This window comes from Penicillium antarcticum (genome assembly GCF_028974205.1).
Source record: "Penicillium antarcticum strain IBT 31339 chromosome Unknown utg000006l_segment0_segment0, whole genome shotgun sequence".
Lineage (NCBI taxonomy): Eukaryota > Fungi > Ascomycota > Eurotiomycetes > Eurotiales > Aspergillaceae > Penicillium > Penicillium antarcticum.
The window spans coordinates 2,675,727-2,693,874 of NW_026695304.1; the positions used below are offsets into that span (position 1 = coordinate 2,675,727).

The 18,148-nt window shown below is 50.4% G+C and overlaps 8 protein-coding genes across 8 annotated transcripts; 3 read left to right on the top strand and 5 right to left on the bottom strand.

The window, feature by feature from the left end:
• Positions 1-116: 116 nt before the first annotated feature.
• N7508_007085 (isocyanide synthase family protein) lies at positions 117-2,022 on the bottom strand (the record flags this gene model as incomplete). The annotated part of the gene is made up of 3 exons (XM_058465149.1): positions 117-1,244; positions 1,293-1,609; positions 1,662-2,022. 3 exons carry the CDS (start codon positions 2,020-2,022, stop codon positions 117-119), a joined length of 1,806 nt encoding a protein of 601 aa, XP_058319002.1.
• Positions 2,023-2,659: 637 nt separating this feature from the next.
• On the top strand, positions 2,660-5,037 carry N7508_007086 (putative C6 transcription factor; the record flags this gene model as incomplete). Its single annotated transcript, XM_058465150.1, has 4 exons — positions 2,660-2,674; positions 2,748-3,233; positions 3,290-3,672; positions 3,729-5,037. 4 exons carry the CDS (start codon positions 2,660-2,662, stop codon positions 5,035-5,037), a joined length of 2,193 nt encoding a protein of 730 aa, XP_058319003.1.
• Positions 5,038-5,256: 219 nt separating this feature from the next.
• On the bottom strand, positions 5,257-6,066 carry N7508_007087 (uncharacterized protein; the record flags this gene model as incomplete). Its single annotated transcript, XM_058465151.1, has 1 exon — positions 5,257-6,066. One exon carries the CDS (start codon positions 6,064-6,066, stop codon positions 5,257-5,259), a length of 810 nt encoding a protein of 269 aa, XP_058319004.1.
• A 290-nt stretch (positions 6,067-6,356) lies between these two features.
• Positions 6,357-7,082, top strand: N7508_007088 (uncharacterized protein; the record flags this gene model as incomplete). The annotated part of the gene is made up of 1 exon (XM_058465152.1): positions 6,357-7,082. One exon carries the CDS (start codon positions 6,357-6,359, stop codon positions 7,080-7,082), a length of 726 nt encoding a protein of 241 aa, XP_058319005.1.
• Positions 7,083-7,505: 423 nt separating this feature from the next.
• N7508_007089 (isocyanide synthase family protein) lies at positions 7,506-9,065 on the bottom strand (the record flags this gene model as incomplete). The annotated part of the gene is made up of 1 exon (XM_058465153.1): positions 7,506-9,065. One exon carries the CDS (start codon positions 9,063-9,065, stop codon positions 7,506-7,508), a length of 1,560 nt encoding a protein of 519 aa, XP_058319006.1.
• A 924-nt stretch (positions 9,066-9,989) lies between these two features.
• On the bottom strand, positions 9,990-10,791 carry N7508_007090 (glutathione S-transferase family protein; the record flags this gene model as incomplete). The annotated part of the gene is made up of 3 exons (XM_058465154.1): positions 9,990-10,415; positions 10,479-10,702; positions 10,755-10,791. 3 exons carry the CDS (start codon positions 10,789-10,791, stop codon positions 9,990-9,992), a joined length of 687 nt encoding a protein of 228 aa, XP_058319007.1.
• Positions 10,792-13,049: 2,258 nt separating this feature from the next.
• N7508_007091 (C6 finger domain protein) lies at positions 13,050-15,184 on the top strand (the record flags this gene model as incomplete). Its single annotated transcript, XM_058465155.1, has 3 exons — positions 13,050-13,231; positions 13,288-13,618; positions 13,643-15,184. The coding sequence occupies 3 exons, from the start codon at positions 13,050-13,052 to the stop codon at positions 15,182-15,184; spliced, it is 2,055 nt and encodes a 684-aa protein (XP_058319008.1).
• A 167-nt stretch (positions 15,185-15,351) lies between these two features.
• Positions 15,352-17,415, bottom strand: N7508_007092 (uncharacterized protein; the record flags this gene model as incomplete). The annotated part of the gene is made up of 1 exon (XM_058465156.1): positions 15,352-17,415. The coding sequence occupies one exon, from the start codon at positions 17,413-17,415 to the stop codon at positions 15,352-15,354; it is 2,064 nt and encodes a 687-aa protein (XP_058319009.1).
• Positions 17,416-18,148: the final 733 nt, after the last annotated feature.

Here is an 18,148-nt window from a genome sequence, read left to right on the forward strand (position 1 = left end):
CTTGCTGAAAACGTTCGAGTAATTTGTAAATATAGCAATGTATCCATAGATTTCCCAGTAATGTAGCGTCAAAACAAAATATGAGTGAAAAAAAAATAGTCGCAACAAAATGCAATCTAGTTCACATGCACACGCCAGTGCTCGCGGTGACCCTCAGTGAATGCAGTGCGAGTATGGTGAGTAGTAGCATTGTCATTGAAGATAAAGTCGCCAGCCTTCCACTGGTGATGATATACGACACGGCGGTCATAGAGCAGAGCAGTTAGCTTCTCGCAAAGCGCATCACTCTCAGCCTCAGGCCAACCGACAACCTGCACGATAGTTGGCTTGCTGCTTCCAGCGATGCACTTTGATTCGGGCCAAGGCTCATGAATACGGAAAGTATCGGCGCCGGTTTCTGGGTGGGCAGCGATGAAAGGCAGATGGAGATCGTGACCGCCGAATGCATCGTTGACTTCCGTGAAGGTCTTCCATTTCAGCGAGCGCAGCTCCTCGAGAGAGATAGTCTCAGGTCCTAGGAGTGGCAGGAGATTACGCGATGATGCGAAGAGTGTAGCGCCACCCTCGGACTGCGAGGCTGCGCGGTTCCGGAACATTTGGAAGAGAGGTGGGGTAGAGATCCATTCGCCTGTCTTTTCGTCCTGGACCATCTTGAATACTCCATCGTAGTGGAAAGGCATAGCCTCGCGCGTGAGCACGTTGTTCATGTTGATATCTGCGTTCTCGCGAACTTCGAGGATATCACCAAACGGCCATTGTTGAATCTCACCAAGCTGGCGTGCCTTCTCGCGGAAGACTTCTTTCTCAATTTCCATTGTGAACCCGCGCAGGAGAAGAGGTGCGGAGGATAGAGCGAGCCGACGTACACGCTTCATATCGACGTCCTCAAATTTGAAGGGCCCGTGCCCTTCTTTTGGACGGACCTGCATGCCACAAGGGAAAAGTGGCTCAAAGTCGACCTCCATACCTGGCCAGTTGAACAGGTCGCACTTGGCACGCAGCAACCATGGATGGCCTGCGGCGTTGTTGACCACCTCGAATTCGTTCATGTCGATTGTAGATGCGTCAACCATACGCAGGCTGGCGTCGGGCAGAAGTGCTATAGCCCCATGCCATGGGGTGATGAAATCAGGGTTGGTCGCAGGTGGAAACAGGTCAACTGTGATCTTTCCAACATTGTTGGACTCATGGATCGACAAGCGGATGGCTGATGGCGCAGCAGATTCCAACAAAGTTGCGTAAGCCTAAAGATGTTAGCCCCATCTGGTTTTACAAGCTGATGTGGCAGTTACCTTGCCTCGCTGGAGCATAGCATTCTTCAGAGCTGCAGGATGATTGCTCTCCGGGAGAGCCGTGTCGTAGTGTCGGCTGGTCGCTTGTCGGTTCTCATCCTCGGCCGATGGAACGTGGGACATTGAGTGATCGAGGTGGTTACGAGTCTTGATCACAAAGTCGGAATATTCCTCAAGAGTCTGAGCCTCCTGTGGCACAATGCCAGCCAGGGCTCCGGGGCGGGTGAATTCCAGACGGCGAAGGCCCAGAGATGCGGCCAGCTTCTGAAGCTCTTGATGGTAAGCGAAAGCATCGCTCTCGGCGATATTCAGAAGATCTCAAGAAAATTTAGCCGTGTACATCGTAGGATAGGCAAGATGAATGCTTACCGCCATAAACTGATGCGTCTGACACTATCACAACTTTAGCACCACCCTCGTAGATTTCGGTAATAGACTCGGCAAGTCCATTGAGCGTCTGCAAGGCGACTTCTTCGGCCTTGTCTGGCAGAGGACCAAGGGTCTTGCGCTTGCTTCCCTCGACTGGGGCCTTGAAGGGGAAAGCCGGAAGGATGAAACGGACTGCTTCTTTCTTGGAGATGATATCTCCGATCTGCCTCTCAAGCGTAGGGACGAACTTGGAGAAGCGATCGGGGACGGCAGTAGAACAATGGCGATATGCCGCAATGATAGAGACAATTTGTGAGATCTTAGTCTCGACGTCTGATAATGGGTTTCCAGCGTAAGGCATGTTGTGCTTTGAAGTATCAGAATGCTCTGTTATGCTTTGAGTTCATCACGGGAGAATCGATCTAATATATCATCATCTGGATAAATTGACGGCTAGTACTGCCTGGATGTCATCTTTTCCGAATCAATGTCTTCTCACTGTTTGGTGAGGCTGCGAGCTGAATGGAATCGCGGACTCCGCGGATGTCTTCCCAGGCGAGTTTCAAGGGCGCCCGTGGACTTGAAATGAGGATAAGACTAAGCCAGCATTTATCGGACTCCGAATACGAGATTCAATTGTCTGATTCATAAGCATCGGCTGGGTGTTGAAGAGGAACAAGAGGGCGTATTTATAGGGACACATTCCGCCTTATGATCTGTCACCTGCATTTTGCATCGCGTGGGCAGTGCTGTGATATGAGAGATGTATGGAAATTCCTTACCGCACATCAATGGCAATGAGCATGTAAATGGCAATGTGAATACTTCCTAATTTATTTCTAACTGTAGACGTGAGGACAATGTAGATGGCGGCAATCACGGGGCATTTTGGGGGCCGAGCCGAACGGGTTTAGTACGTGCAGGACATCCCTCCCAACTCTTCGTCTTACATCCCACTCAACATGGGCCCCCAAAAAGCTCACCCTGTCTTGTTCAAGATGTCGCGCCTCAAAGTTAAAATGCGATCGCAAGGAGCCTTGTGTGAGTGTGCGAATATCATGGGAATACCAAACTCATTGTTTCTAGCTGGAATGCGTCAAACGCGACTGCGCCCACCTATGTACGAAAGATGAGCGTCAACCGAGAGCCAAGCGAACCAAGACCCAACATACAGAGCAGAGCCCTAGCCAAGCGTCACCAGAAGAAGATGCACCAGAGGTCGAGGAAACAGCGCAGATCTTGGAGCAATTCGTGGATGTCGTTCCACTCCCCACATCGGGTGTGGCCCCTGACTTCGCCAATCGATACTGGGAAAGCCAAGATCCGCAGCGGGAAAACCAAAAGCTTGGCTTCATTCGAGATTTGGTTCAAGCTCTGCCAGAGTGGGATATTGTTCAACTCCTCTACGAGGTTTTTGTTACACGTTGTCAAGGTCCGCTGGGAAATGTGGTGCACACGCCAAGCTTCATGAAGCAAGCCGATCAATTGCGCCACTGCCTGAGTATGGCTTCCCCCGACACAGCCATCGCCAGTACACTGTCAATGGACGCGCTTGCTGGTTTGCTTCTTGCGGTGCCGCTCTCCTTTAAACCCACTTAGTCTAGCATTAGCTGACTGTTTCCACGCAGCTCGTGCTCGGACTCGCCTTTCATCCAACCCCGTCCCTCCTGGGGGTACAGCTCACCCCTTTGACTTTCCGTGTAGAACAATTGCGCGCCTCCGATGAGCCTGCAGCGACATGGCGGTCCCTTGGCGTACGGTGTCTGCAAGGTGGCATTTCCCTCTTTTGCGGCTCTATCTCCAGCTTGCAGGCAGCCATCATGCTTCTTTTGGATACAAAAGAGACCTCTTTGGAGCTTGATGCTGTGTTGGTCACCGCTATTGCGGGCGCGCGCAAACTTGGATTGCACCGCTTGGGCAATGCCAGTTTGGACGTCTCACCTTCCTTAAACTACGGATCTGCGACCGCTGACCCCCCTCAAATTCGCACCGAGGTTGCGATTCGCATTTGGTACGGACCTGAATTCCTTTTTTCTTAGTCGAGGCGACGCGCTCATGAGTTAATAGGTGGACTCTTGTCATGCGAGACTGGTCGCGCGGACAAGCTCTGGGCTACTATACCATCCGCCCCTCACAATATAATACCCGCATGCCGTTTCACATCAATGACGACGATCTGCTCAGGACACATGGCAAGATTCCTGAGCGCCCTCGGTCTGAATTTACCATGCTCTCCTATACGATACACGCGTTGGAACTGTCCATCATTGTGCGAGAGTCAATTGATCTTGGGGACGTCGCAAACGAAGCTTCTCAGCGACGTCAGCATCTAAATCAAAAATACGAAAAATACGTGGCAAGCTTGCCGTCCTACTTTAGATTGGGAAGCACTGTCGGACTTACAGCCATGGGTCCCATGGCCGCCATCCCGGTCCAGCGATTCATGTTACATCAACAGTTGTGGAGTTTACTCCTTCGCCTCCACCGAGCGACTCTCTCCACTCCCATGGGCCGGGCATCCTGCCAGCAGCTGGCTCATAACATTATCAATACGCAAGCCCAAATTCAAGCTCGCTGCACAGTCTGTGGCTCATTGTCCACGAACGAAACGCAACTGTTCAATGCGACCGTGGTTCTAGTCTTGGGTCTGCTATTTGATTCCCCTTCGACTGAGGCTGAGCGCTCGAGTGCCCAACTTAGTCGGCTCATGACGCGAGACCACATCCGAGAAGCCATTGAATTGCTGCGTACCAAAACCTCACCTGACACATGCTCTGGCGATGTTACGCCCAAGGACCCGCTCCATGGCTCGGCATCGCGTAGTGTTGTGGCCCTTGAGGCACTGATGAAGTTGGAAGAAAATTCAGGTGATGATATTAAGTACAATACGGCATCGAACCAGAAGCTTCCCCTCCGCCACCAGGTAGGAGAGATCCTGAAGAACCTGAATACCCAAAATACGCCAACAGACTCACCCGCTCCGGGACTATTGACGTCGACTCCTGGTGACACCTCGTTGACCCTATCAATGCCTGTCGCAGACGGTTTCCCCGATCTAGATGTAATGCCCATTCTTTCCAATGGCCTGAGTCCGAATATGTGGGATTTTTTGGACTTCCAGATACCGGAAGATGTAGTAAAAGAGAAGTCGCCTATGGCCGGAGATATTTACGGGGCTTTGGGCTTTACCAACGCATTGTACCCAAGTCAGAGCAGTAGTCTTTCGGGGACGCGCTTGACACATGAATCTCCCTCCTCTCTGGGGAGTGGGAGTGAGCCTACTTTGAACCCTGCGACGACGCCTTCGAGCGCTGATGCTTTCGCAGCTGCGAACTTCTTCGATGCTATGGGAAATGATGGGCTTCCTTCCTGGTGAGACATTAGTTATACTTGGACTAAGTGTTCAGTTCCACCTCGCAAGGGTCACCAAACGGAAGCGTTGTGATACCACTCCTGCTTAGGTGGGTTGAATTGCCGCAGAACCATACTGAAAAGAAACATGGTATCCGATCAAACTACGAAATAAAAAATAAAAAATCATTCATCAATTCAGAACTGTTTAAATAGCCTCCAAAAAAGCAATCAAGGTCACCCTTTAAGCAGTAGGCAAATCCACAAAAGGATCATCAGCAGGATCCGAGTGCCAGCGATACTCCAGCCCAAAGGCATTCATATGAGTAAATTTCAACGCCTTCTCTTGATTGTAGCCAGGAATAGGCGTCGCCTCCCCGCGGAGACCGACCTCCTGTGCCTCCGCCTGGCGATCCTCAGGTGCCACGTACGTATTCGCAATGAAAGCAAATCCCGCGTCAATTCCAGCCGTCACGCCCGATGAAGTTAGGAACTTCCCATCTTGGACCCAGCGGGCACGCTTTTGCCACTTTACGGCTGGGTCTGAAGAATTACGAGTGTGATTAGCTTTGTAGTTTTGTTTACGAGGGGATGTATGAATAGCAGTGGAATTCAACTCACGCTTGGGAGTGGCCTCATCATAGAGGCGCTTATTGGTGGTAGCCTGGCGCCCATCCAGGCGGCCAGTAGCAGCCAGCAGAATTGACCCTGTGCACACGGTAAACACGTTTGCGGCGCGATCGACCAGCTGGCCAATTTGCTTCAGTAGCATCGGGTCCCAGACTAGTGGCATCATGCCGAAGCCGCCTGGGATGAAGACGGTGTCGAAGTCGTGGTCTTCGCGAAGAGCCTCGGCCAGAGAAATGGTTCCTGCGATGCCGATTCCATTCTTCATGGATGTTTCTATGCCGTGGGGTGAGGTGAAGTTGTGGAGATTGACGAATTCGACTGTGTAGTAATCGCTTCGTGGAACAATTGCGCCTAACGGACCGAAGAGGTCCAGCGCCTCGAACTCGTTGTATACGAGTGATAGGATACGGTGGTGGGTAGGCATTTTTGCTGATTTGTGGAGTTGTGAAGAATAAGAGGCTGAGAGTCGGATCTCACGTCAGATGCCTAGCTTTTATACTTAGTTTGCGCCCTGACCAAAATACGAGAGATACGAAATTCCATGGAGTTTTAGCGGAGTTTCGTTCATTCGGAGACTCCGATCACTTGGCAAGCCCCAGTGAGCCTCCGAACGGTTCGGCCCGGTGCCATTGTTGCTCTCTTTACTTATACTTGCCTTGCTCCGGGCCCCCGTTCTACTCCGTGGATCAAAAAACTAAACTGGAAAGCGCCAACATGCCCACAAAATATGGATCAACCACAATGGGAAGAGACGTCGACACCAAATGGGTCCAATGGCTCGCCAGACGCAAGAATCAAGGTGCTTCACCACCATCCTCAACCTCAGTGCCACCAACAACCACCCTTCATGATTCAGGCCCTCTGCACTCTTGCAGCACTGCCACTAGCTATTTTGCTCTGCTCTCCGCAACTCAAGACCAGCATCAGCCACGTCGTCAAGGTCGGCCGCAGACACCTTCTCCGTCAATGGACTCTTCATGGGTGACTTGGCTCTTTGACCGGGGACGTGGATCCAAGCGTCCGACGGGCGCAAATGCAAATGCAGAAGTCGATTCACAGACTGAGCAGATTTTGACCGAGCCGCAATCGATGCATACGGCTCCTGCGTTTGTCTCAAGCCTTGATTCTCTCCATTTCCCTCTAAATGCCCTTATGGACCCAGGGGATCTTCCCGCAGTCTCGAATGAGCCTTTGGGTGATTTGGATGTGAACTTGGATTTGGATTTAGATTTAGATTTTGCGGGACAAGATGCTGAATTGCTGAATTGGTTGGATGGAGAGTATTCATTTGCAGTGGAGACTCCCGCGAAGTCCGGGAAGCGTGGTCTTGATTCTCCGCGGGACTTGTCCGCCTGTAAGAAGCAGATGGTGGATTGTTCGTCGGTTCTTGCCAAGGGGGATTCTACACCGAACTCTCCTCAAACAGGTTTACATAAATAATAGAGACTAGAAGTATTATGATCACGAATAGATGTTATGAGATGTCAAAAGTGGCCGCGTAGGGAGTTGGACCATTCGAAGAAATTCTCAGAATATTTTGTAGGTACAGCTCTCTTGCTGCAGGCATGATTGGATTAAATGGAGTGCAGCTTGATGAAACCTTAATCACTGCCCCATAATTCATGTGAAAAGACGTGAAGAATGAGAGAGAAATGGCCGAGGTAAGACAAAGTAAGCCGGCTCGGAAATATACTTCGGGCAGGCAGGGTTGCCTCATAGCCATGTGAGGCGTGATTGTCTTCATTTAAAGGGGGGGGAAAAATCGGGCGAATAGTTCGTATCTTTAGCAAAAAGAAATGACATTTCTATAAATAACCTATCTAAGTTTCAATTTGTCTCGCACCATCAAAAAGCCAATCTCCATCAGTCACCACGGAGAACCCTCAAGAAAGAGGGACTAAGATGAACAGGAAGAACAATGCGATGGTCACAAACCACAGCATCACCTGCCTGCCAGCGATGCAAAACACGAAGGCGAACATCGTCCAGCGCAGCTGCTGCCTCAACAAACGGCACAAGAGCATCACCATCCTCCCGCTCAGCAGGGATCTGCACGAAGTATGATGCGACAGCCGAAACTGCAGCAACGCCTTCATGAAGAAGACTCAGCGACAATCCACGCCCAGCGACACGCTGGAACTCCTCGCCGGTCTCGGCGGTATACTGCAAGGAGTCCAAGCCTTCGAACAGAATTGGTGACTGGACCCGAGCCAACTCGGCGACCCTGTCCAGCCGCATTCTTGTCATTGGCAGGTCGCGTGGGACACGAACCTTCAGCCCAAATGGATATAGTGGATGCAGCTCGGGCTGGTGGTCGCTTTCAATTACGCCGTACATGGGGACATCAGCGCATAAGAACTGTAGTCCCAGATCGTCGTGGCAGATTCGATAGGAGGGTGCTCCGTTGGTAGCCGTGCTGGGCTTGCGTCCTAGACTAACAGACGACTGGTCCGCCTCTAGACAGGGGGTGTTGTGCCACGGTGTCACGGGGAAGTTACTATATCGCTTCTGGGGCAGTAAGGCCACAGAGAGCTTGTTCGTGTTGTCACCCGCGTGGATGGAAAGACGAACATGAGGAGGAGACGCAGCCGCGACGAGAGCTGAGAAGACCTGGCCACGCTCGATCATGGCACGAGCTACGACTGCAGAGTGCTTCTTGATGGCGCTCTTGCTCATCTTCTTCTCCTGGTAGAAGGTCGCCAGATCGGACATCAAGAACTTGATGTACCCTCGATACGTGAGGGTGGCATTGTGATCCAGCGTTTGGGGTTTCTCGCCGGAACAGTCTTTGAACAGACGTTCTTTCAGATCATCGATGCGAGAAACATATTCTTCCTCGCTGACGGGCACGCTGGGTGCACCATCGAGAAGATCAAATGGGTCTGCGAAGCGGATATGGCGTAGACCCAGTCTGTCGACGATTCTGTGCAGACCTTCGGTATACCGATATGTTTCCTCATCGGATACACCCAGCAGATCGTTGTAGCAGCAGCCATCACTGACGATAGTGATCTGGGCACCTCCTGGGTAGATCTGGGTGATTCTGGCACCGAGCGAGTTCAGATGTTCGAGAGACAAGCGCTCGCCAACGTCTGGGTCCGGTCCTAGGACTTTATCTTCATGGTTTGGACTTTTGAACGGGTATGCGGGAACCACGAAGTTGATCTCATTGCTGTTCGAGACGAAATACCGCAGGTTTTCGAGAAGTCGGGGCTTGTATATATCTTCGTAGCGGTCATCAGGTCCGCAGATGCGATATGAGGCAATGATCTCTGCAATGCGGTCGACAAGGGCCTCCTGGTTTCTGTAGGCCTTTGTTTGGGGTACGAATTCAACTATGGTCGACGCTCGGATGGCTGGAAGGGTTGCCTCGACTATGTCGATGTGAGGGGCTTTTAGTGCTGTGATCACGTTGGACAACATGGTTGGAGTCTCTGATGGCTGGATTAATGAGTTGAAGGGTATCTTGTAGGTCTAGAAATTTATTGAGAATGAGAATGAATCTATTTCAAATGTCGAGGGTGGAATTGGCTCTCTTCTCTACAAGATTTGATATTGCCTCTTCTGCCCGATTGGGATATATGCAGAAATTGCTGCACTGCCTGCTGGTGTTTCCGATGTCCGCGGATATGTGATTCAGCTCCGTTTAGGCCCGGTTGAATGTTGCATTTGAGTATAGGGAAGGTTACTTCAGGTGTCAGCCATAAGCTACACTGTGTTGTCGTCCGCGGCTTCCGTTTTCATTCTATTCATAGTTATCCATAGTTACTAGCTCGGTGGCGAAGATAGATATTAAGGCTCCAGTCCCGTGAGGTACTCATCGATCTGCATTTCACGGTTTATTGGAGGCTATGAACCGAGACGATTTCAGATGGAACGCACCTCATCCCGTAATCCAAGACACGTTTTGTAATCTAGGCTTTATTCCGTAGGGTTTACCGCGGTGCTGAGCCATATTGTTTACTAGTCTGAAAGAGCTAGATCCGTTTGCATAGGATGACTGAGGAGTATTTCTCAGGCGCAGGTCTCTTCCAAGGTCTATTAACTGGTCTCAATTTCCGATCCCAATGTCAATATGCTATTTGATTGCCTTTTCCTTTCTACAAATTCTGCTAGCTCCGGATCTGAGGTAGAGGTATATATAGGATAAAAATTTCAATTGCTGGGTTCAGGGCGAGCTTGGTCGAGGCTCTATGCTTATCTTTTGAAAGTTATGTTGGTATTCTTGCTGAGCATATTTGAGCAAATCAAACATTTATATGTATTCAGTATGTATGGTACGTCGAATTCTGCATTTTTATGCAATCTATGAGACATGCCGTTAAGAGTCCTATAGCCTTCCAAGGTTTACATAGGAGGAACAGCCTTCTTGTAAGCAGCCTGGACCTCAGGGAGAGCATCCAGCTTCTTCATATAAGCATCAATAGCAGGGTACTCCTCAAAAGACTTAAGTGCCGGGCCTGCAAGGACCGAAATTTTCAACCAAGGGAAGATGGCGAAATCGGCAATGGTGAGACGGCCAAGGGCGACGTAGCCGTTCTTAGCTGAGGCAAGGTGGTTCTCGAGAACAGTGCGCAACCGTTCGACTTCAGCTTGGTAGCGAGCAATAATGCTAGGGTTGGGTTTTTCGCCGTGGGCACCCTCGTGGAAAGCGAGAAACCAGACTAGCTGGCCCTGGTAGGGTCCGAGACCAGACACCTGCCAGGCAAGCCATTGGTTGACGGCGGCACGTTCCTCAACGGTCTTGCCGGCTAGGCTTCCGGAAGCATCGTACTAGGTGCATCATGTCAGGTTTGAAGCTTATATTGAGTGTTGCATATTGCTGTAGATCTTTACCTTGTCTGCCAGGTAGCGCAGGATGGCGGCACTCTCGAAGACAGTGAATTCATTGTTGCCGTGGTCAATAAGACCAGGAACACGGCCGTTTGGGTTGACCTTTGAAGTGTATTCGGAATCTTTGACTGTTCCCTTGCCTTCGCCGAAGCCCAGGGGCACGGTGTTGTATGGGAGACCGAGGTGCTCAAGGGCCATGGCAACCTTGACGGGGTTGGGGCCGGGGCCTAGAGTCGATCAGCGGTATTCGGACAATGGAAATTAGACTTTAATTCTTACCCGCGTGGGTGTACAGGGTGAAAGGAGTGCCAGTCATGATGGATCGAGAGGAAACAAATCTGGTAATGGGAATTGTTGTGGGTTTGAAGCGAAGGCTGTTGCTTAGAGAAGTTGCGAGGCGCATGAAGTAAATTGAAGTAGAAATTGAATTCTTCGGACTGCTTTGACTTGCTATTTGTAGTGTTCAGACATCATGACATCGCAAGTTTGAAGTTGTTGATGTATACTCCGTACAAAGAGCCTCGCTCCGAAACTCCGAGACTCCGGATTCTCGGAGAAAGTGCCAAGCTCCGTGGAAGTTGAATTCAACTGGCCAATTTATTACCACGGATAGAGAATTGATAAGTGGAAGGGGAAGTGCTAGAGTTAACTGTAGTTCCTCGGACTTCGGACACAATATTGGCCTTGGTACTATGCGAGATGCGGCAGCAGAACTGAGAGCTCTATTACTGGTTACACGATTCGCATGGCAAGTAGGTAGAGTATAGATCACTTACCATTGGAATTACCTCTTACAGTGAAGCTATTCATTGGGAGAATGTGTTCTCAAAATCAGCGTCCAATCTGCCTTACTTGGGCTTAGGTGCGGTCAAAGCTCGCTATGACGAAAGTCCGCACAGATATTCATTGGCTAGAACCTGCATTCATGATGGAAAACCCGGTCCTGAATCTTACAGTGGTTACAGGAGCTAGCTAGTGAAACAGGGTCCACCTGACAGCGAAGTAGATAAATGGCTTACGTATCTTCATCAAAATTAGAGTCGGCAAACGAGGTTGGAAAAGACCCCACTAACGGGAGCGGCTTCGGAACCGGCCCGGGCTTCCCTGAAAAAACTGACCTTTTAGTTCAGGGGGAAATGAATGTCCTTGATGCCAGTTCCCAGAGTATATAATAGCACGATTGTCTTTCATTTCAAGCATTCGCCAAGACCAACCGATCACTTGTTCTCCCAAGATCAGGTTACAGCAGATGGCTCTAGGCAATCTCACGCTAATTTCTTTCGGCCCGCAGCGCTTTCTTGGCCTTCCTATTTCGTTTTAGTGCTGACCCTTCTGTGTAGATTTCAGGTTATATCGGCTAATCCGAACTCATTTCTGTGGTGGCAACTGAATGTACTTTTGTTTTCCTCCCAAAAGAAGTGTTCGCGCTGCAAATGACCGTCAAGATGTGACCTTTACTTATTGCTTAATCAAGAACTCGATATAGCTAAGGCGGTCCCCTTACCTCACGCTTTAGCTGTTTTGAGTCTTGTGGTGTGCTGAGACGACTGAAGAGTTATGCAGAACGGTTCGTATTCGTCCGCAGCCCCAGTATTACGGTCACTTCAATTTCCTAATGTAGTTAATGCAGATTGTTTCTTCAGTCATTCCTTTCAGAATTACGCCATCTGCATCAGACATGCTCGAAGGATTCGGGTTGAGCGGCCACAAAGCCTATAGGCTTTTCATGGGCGCATAGAATAGGTTTCTCGTTCCTGCGCAGAGGCCTCGCGTCTGATTACTGCAAAAGCCTGCATGCATGCTGAAAGGTCTAATTGGCAGCATCCTGCAGGATCAGACAACGCGTGCTTACATTGAACAAGCCCCAGTATTGTGGGGGCCGATGATCGAACCTAAAGTCCCCTTCCTGTTGGGATCGCCATTGTCACCACGTTCATCACCACGTTCATGATCTACGCCATTGCTTGGCCGGAGAATTAGAATCTTGCAATTAAGCAATGCGCACGTCACTGTACAGTGGGCCCTTGAAATTATCCGACTCTTGAGATCCTCCGCATAAGCCAAAGCTGAAGTCAATACGAGATTGGCCAAATGACTCTCTTCAGGTCCTAAAACAGGAGTTTTTTCACGGGGGGGTGGCCGAAAGGCTGACTGCATAGACGATATCGATCCACTTATTCCTTCATGGCTCCGCAGCTTTATGCTTTGATGCTACATTTGATACACTCAGACGCCAGCTGTTGGCTTATACTTACCTTTCGGCCCCTGATGAACATGAGGCTTTCTATTTGGATCCACCGTGGCGGCTTCAATGTAACCATCTTCATTTCGTAAACTCTTCTGATTCGAATTCGTCTGACTTGATAAGGCCCCCTGACGGAGTCCAGACTTGGGCGGCTAAAAATTCTCTCTCAGCTGTCGCCTTCCTTCGTATATAATCTAGTACTCCTCTATCCCTATAATCTGACAAATAGCAACCTCTCAATGGTTGACCACTTCACCTATCAAATAATATATCCAGGCACTCCTTAGATTATTCTCATCCTTGGATCAAGTCGAATGTCCGATCTCGAAATGACTACCCAGCCACATACCCCTAATCCTCCTCGGCCAAAGAAGACCAAGGACAAGAAGATCTTCAGCTGCCATGCGTGCCGACGGCGCAAACTCAAATGTGATCGATTTGATCCATGCGGAGCATGCCAGGCACGCGGGGAGGGAGATCGATGTACGTGGGAAGAAGGGCAGAGACCGGAGTATGTGTTGGTTGACTATTTCATCATTTCGATAATATATTCTGATATGAATGCAGGCGACACCATTGTGAAAGTCTCGAACACCTTCCTAAAATGATCTCAAACTTGAGCAAAGAAGTCCAAGAACTCAAATTGCTGAACTCGAGTATCATGGAGAACTTTCGTGGCAAAGGTACAGATGCCATGGCAGACACTGCTTTGATGACACCCGAGCCACGGCCTCATTCAAATGGAGGACTCTCCTATAATCACAATAGTCAGTGGGGTTCCAAACTATCAGAACCCCATCAATGGACCACGTTTGAGTTGATGACGCTGCTCCCTGCAAGCCCCCTTCTCTGGGGTTTAGTTTCACATTATGTTAGTCTTTCCTACATTCTTCCGGAGGTGAATGTTTTCTAATGGCAATAGATCTCTTCTTCCGCCTCACTCACGGGCTTTATCGATGTCCATCAACTCATTAATGACGTTGAAGAAGTCGAAAATATCCGTCAAGCATTTGACATGAGCCAAGCCTGTAAGGCACTCCAGATAAAAGTATCCCGCATCATATCATGCGCCAGCCTCGCCGTCGTGGACTTGGATCTAGCCAAGGCACAAGAGCTAGGAATTGAAGCATATGAAATTGATGCTTTGATTCGTGATTTATATCGGAAGGCACGGATGCTCATTACACCAACTGATGCAGACATGATTTCTACTACATCACTATCAACTACAACAACATCCTCAATTTCCAGCATTCACAACACTCTCGACCAGAGTTCAAACAACGTGGCTATCTCACAAACACCGCCTCCAACCAGCTACGATCCAACTCTGCTCGGGGTAGTATCTATCAAGATCCTCCTTCTTCTCACAGCGCGATCTTTTGCAGCACCCTCTGAATATCTCAAGCTCCATCTAGACGCCATCTCATCGGCAATAGACGTGTCCCTGGATTCAGCCGGTAGTCCAGACATGTCACCCGCTGAGAGCGAATTGCGCTGGCAGTTATGGTCCACGCTATGTGTAATGGACTGGTCATCCCCAGGCATATATCACCACGGTAGCTACTTCATTCGCTCAGAGATGCTCAGAGATCCTCCATCACCATCACCAGTCGCCGATGACAGCAATGCAATGTCCCTAGACCGTCTCCAACAAACGCGCCATTATCTGGAGTACTCACTTGGACTCGCACATCTGGCCCGGCGCGCAGAGAATTGTATTCTACGAACAGGACCCGTACTACCATCTCAGGCAGCGGACCTCTGCGCCGAATTAGATAACTTCGATCACAACCTAAGTTTCTATCAACTACTTGGAAGCGCAAGTTCTACTTCTGAAGGTCGGACTAGCCCATCGTCCAACGGAGCCACATGGCTGGCCAGAGAAAGCATCAAACACTCAGCTCGTCACGCCACTCAGGTCCAGAAGATGCACCTCAGCCTCGAGCTCGGACTTATTCGATTCAAAATCTTCCGGCACGAGGCATTTCACCTGCTGCACGAGCCCTCAACTGCAGCTCCATTGCGACTTATGTGTCTGGATGCCTGTATGGATGCATGCATCCTCGTTCTATCTCTATGCCGCCGCCTTGGGAACGGGGAGGCTATCATAGATCGTGTTCCGGATATCTTTGAGGTTGCCAATCGACCCTGTACGGGGAGCTTGCGTCGCGTTTTACAGCCTGCCTCGGCGGCTGCACTGGTTGGACAGGTGCTGCTGCATGAATCTCGGTCTGCTGATGGAATGGTAACACGGCCTGATCAGCCTGTACCTCCTGGGCGGGACTTCTTTGCTTTTGCAGGTGGCTTTAAGAACAACTGGGCAGTTCCTGCTAGGTTGAGTGAAGAGAAGGTTAGTGTCTTGCAGTGGCATGTCAATACGGTATTGTCGCTGCTGGAGGCGATGCGTGGGACTTCTTCATTGGCAAGGTCTAAGTTGGGGTTACATATGCAATGTATGTGAAAGGAAATATGCTTCTATTTTCTTTGTTGGGGGCTAGGGGGCTCAATATTCACTCAATACAGTATTCGATAGCAAAACAATATAGATTTCATGTACACAGATCAACCAAATAGAGTGGGAACAAACACCAGTAACAGATAAACCGTGCCAAAGTATATATTTCTATTTTAAACTCTCACCGGAATTGTAGACATGGCAGGCAATTCCGTAACCGTTTCGGTAGTCATCTCCTTCTCTGCTCGTGCCGCAGGCTTTGCATCGGAGGCGCGCACCAAAGCCTTGACCTCATCAACCTCGAGAGGAGGGTTCCAAGTGATAGCAGCATCCTCTTCAGAGCGAGTCTCACCACAAGCGTAGCAGCGGCGCCAGTCCGGACGGCAGTGAAGCCAGGTACCACACTCGCGGCACTGGCGAGAGAAGGTATCCTTGAAGGGCTGATCAGGGTGGTAGTTGAGGTAGATGTCGTAGTAGCGAAGCAGACCATCCCATCGGAAGTTGAAGCGACCAGAGTCGACTGCGACGTTCTTGACTGCATTGGAAAGCTCGATCACCTCGCGAACTATGGCATCTGGGATGGTCTCTTCCAGAGGGATCGGGGCCAGGAGCTCAAGGGTGCGACGCGCCACGGAGTCGTACTCTGGTGTCATGGATCCCCAAGCCCAGTTGATGGAGTGGGGCACGTATGTCTTCATGTTCAGGTTGTAGTCCTGACGGATGAGCTGCCAGTCTGGGATACCAATTCCGGCGAAGAACTGCCAGAGACAGGAGACCTGAGGACCCAGGCGGGGATCGCGGAAGCAGACGTAGTTGAATTTGTTCATTTGGTTCAAGGATGGGTAAAGACGACGGGCAAAGTCATCGTAAGGTGCCAGGGTTCGACGAATGCTGCGCTCGGCGGCCTCGTCATTGGCCTCAGTCCTAGCTTGATCCAGAGCCTGATGAGTGAGCTCGGCAGCGTAAGTCGAGGTTGACATAGCAGCGGTGATACCCGGCGAATGAAGCGGGTTGGTGAAGCCACAGGTGTCGCCAATAGCGAGCCAACCGGGACCAGAGACAACAGGGGACTGGTAGGTGAGGGACTTGCGAATGTACCAGGTGGTTCCGGGGCCATAGAGGTTCTCGATCAGGTCAAAGTTGGTCATGAACTCCTTGATAATGTCGTACTTCTGGACGAAGTAGTTGAACTTGCGCTCGGCTTCACGTGTACCGTGAGCCGACATGTCCTCGGGGTACTTGACGTCGTTGCGCACAGCGAATCCAATACTAGTGACCCATTTGAACTTGAGGTCGAACATGCGGGCGAGCTCCATTGAGCTTGGAACCTGATCTCCAGGAACACCGGCTTCGGCACAGTCCAGCAGATACGAGATCATATCCATGAGGTTGGCAGTAGAGCTGCCCTCCCATGAAGGAAGCTTGATAACCCAAGCCCAGCCCTCGGGGAAGCACAGATGGTTAGTGTGGTCACCCTCGTAGTGACGGAGAGGAATGTTGCTCTCATCCGCGGGGGCAGTGAAGTATCCCCAGAAGGAATCATAGTTCCAGTCCTCGAAACGGTGCAGTGGGGCCTTCTTGGATGCAAGCTGGCGGAAACGACCGGTGGCGTCAACCAATAGCGAGGAATTAATGTTACTGGCTGGCTTTCCGTCGAACTTGCCGGGGTTGATGGAGATCTTGCTGCGGTCAGATCCACCGTTGATAGCACTGGCGTTGAAGTCAACCTGGCGGCCGTGGTAGACGTTGACTCCCTTACGCTGAGCCAGCAACGTGAAGAGGAGCTCACTAATGGTTCGCTCAACCTGGAATCCACTGAGGAAGAGACCGGGAGTGCCATTGCTGCAGAAGTCTGAGTATTCCCCCTGGTTCTCGCGGTCGAGGAAGTAGAAGGCCAGTCCGTCCTTGAGACCGAAGAGTCGCAGAAGATACTCGGCTGTGAGGCCATGCATCTTGCACCACAAGGAAAATAGCGGCAAGGTACTCTCACCAATCTTGTAGCCAGGCTTACTAGCCTTTTCGATCAGTGAGATGCTGATGTTTCCTGGCTGATACGTGGCAGCATGGATGGCGTAGATCAGTCCATGAATACCACCACCAGCGACGACAACATCGGACTTCTCTGGAATATCGGCACCGGAGCGGTTGTTGGAGTTCAGGATCTGGGCATCGTTGAAGTTGTTGGCAGCCGCACGATCAGCGAAGGTGTGCTTGGGGGTAGGGCTGGTGATAGTCATTTTGTGAGCGATTGATGAGAAGGTGATTTGGATGTGATGATCGATTCAGAGATCGATTCTTCCTTATATGCGAATCTCGTCTCCGTTGATGAGTATCTTCTCGTGTCCAGAATCCGTGTATACACTGTCCGCATATACGCGGACTGCGCGGAGTCTCCGTCTCACCATCAGCCACCACATGAGAAGATAACATGAGAGGCATCCGTCGCAGGTCCGTTGATGCTCATTGTTGTCAGACCATTTTTCCAGCTGCCCCAGCTGCTCTGTGCCTAGGTCCGGGGCAGGAGTTCAAACGCAATGCAGGTCCGTGGACTCAGATGTTTGAGCGTGGCATTAGCGTGGAAATTATAGGACCTACGGCTATCTTACAGTCAATGGCTAGCGAGCCCTAATTCGGACTTGTTATTGCCGTTTTTGCATTTCCCTTTCATATTCTCCATATTTACAGTATACCGCAAGTCCAGAGGCATTTTTTGGGTGCATTTTCTTCCTCAGTCTCCAGAAGTAGTCACCCAGTAGCAATATATGTTCGTTTCCAATGTAGCCATTATGGAATATGTTCAGGCAATGTCTCCTTCTGACGTGCCTCATTCGAAGATGAGCTCTGGCATTTTGGGAAATCGGCTGACATGTAGCAGGCCCTTCAGATTCATCTCACTTGGAACAAGCCTTGGTCTTTTTTCTCGAGGGTGATACATCTGGCGAGGGTTTGATCTTTTAGCCAGCTTCGTGA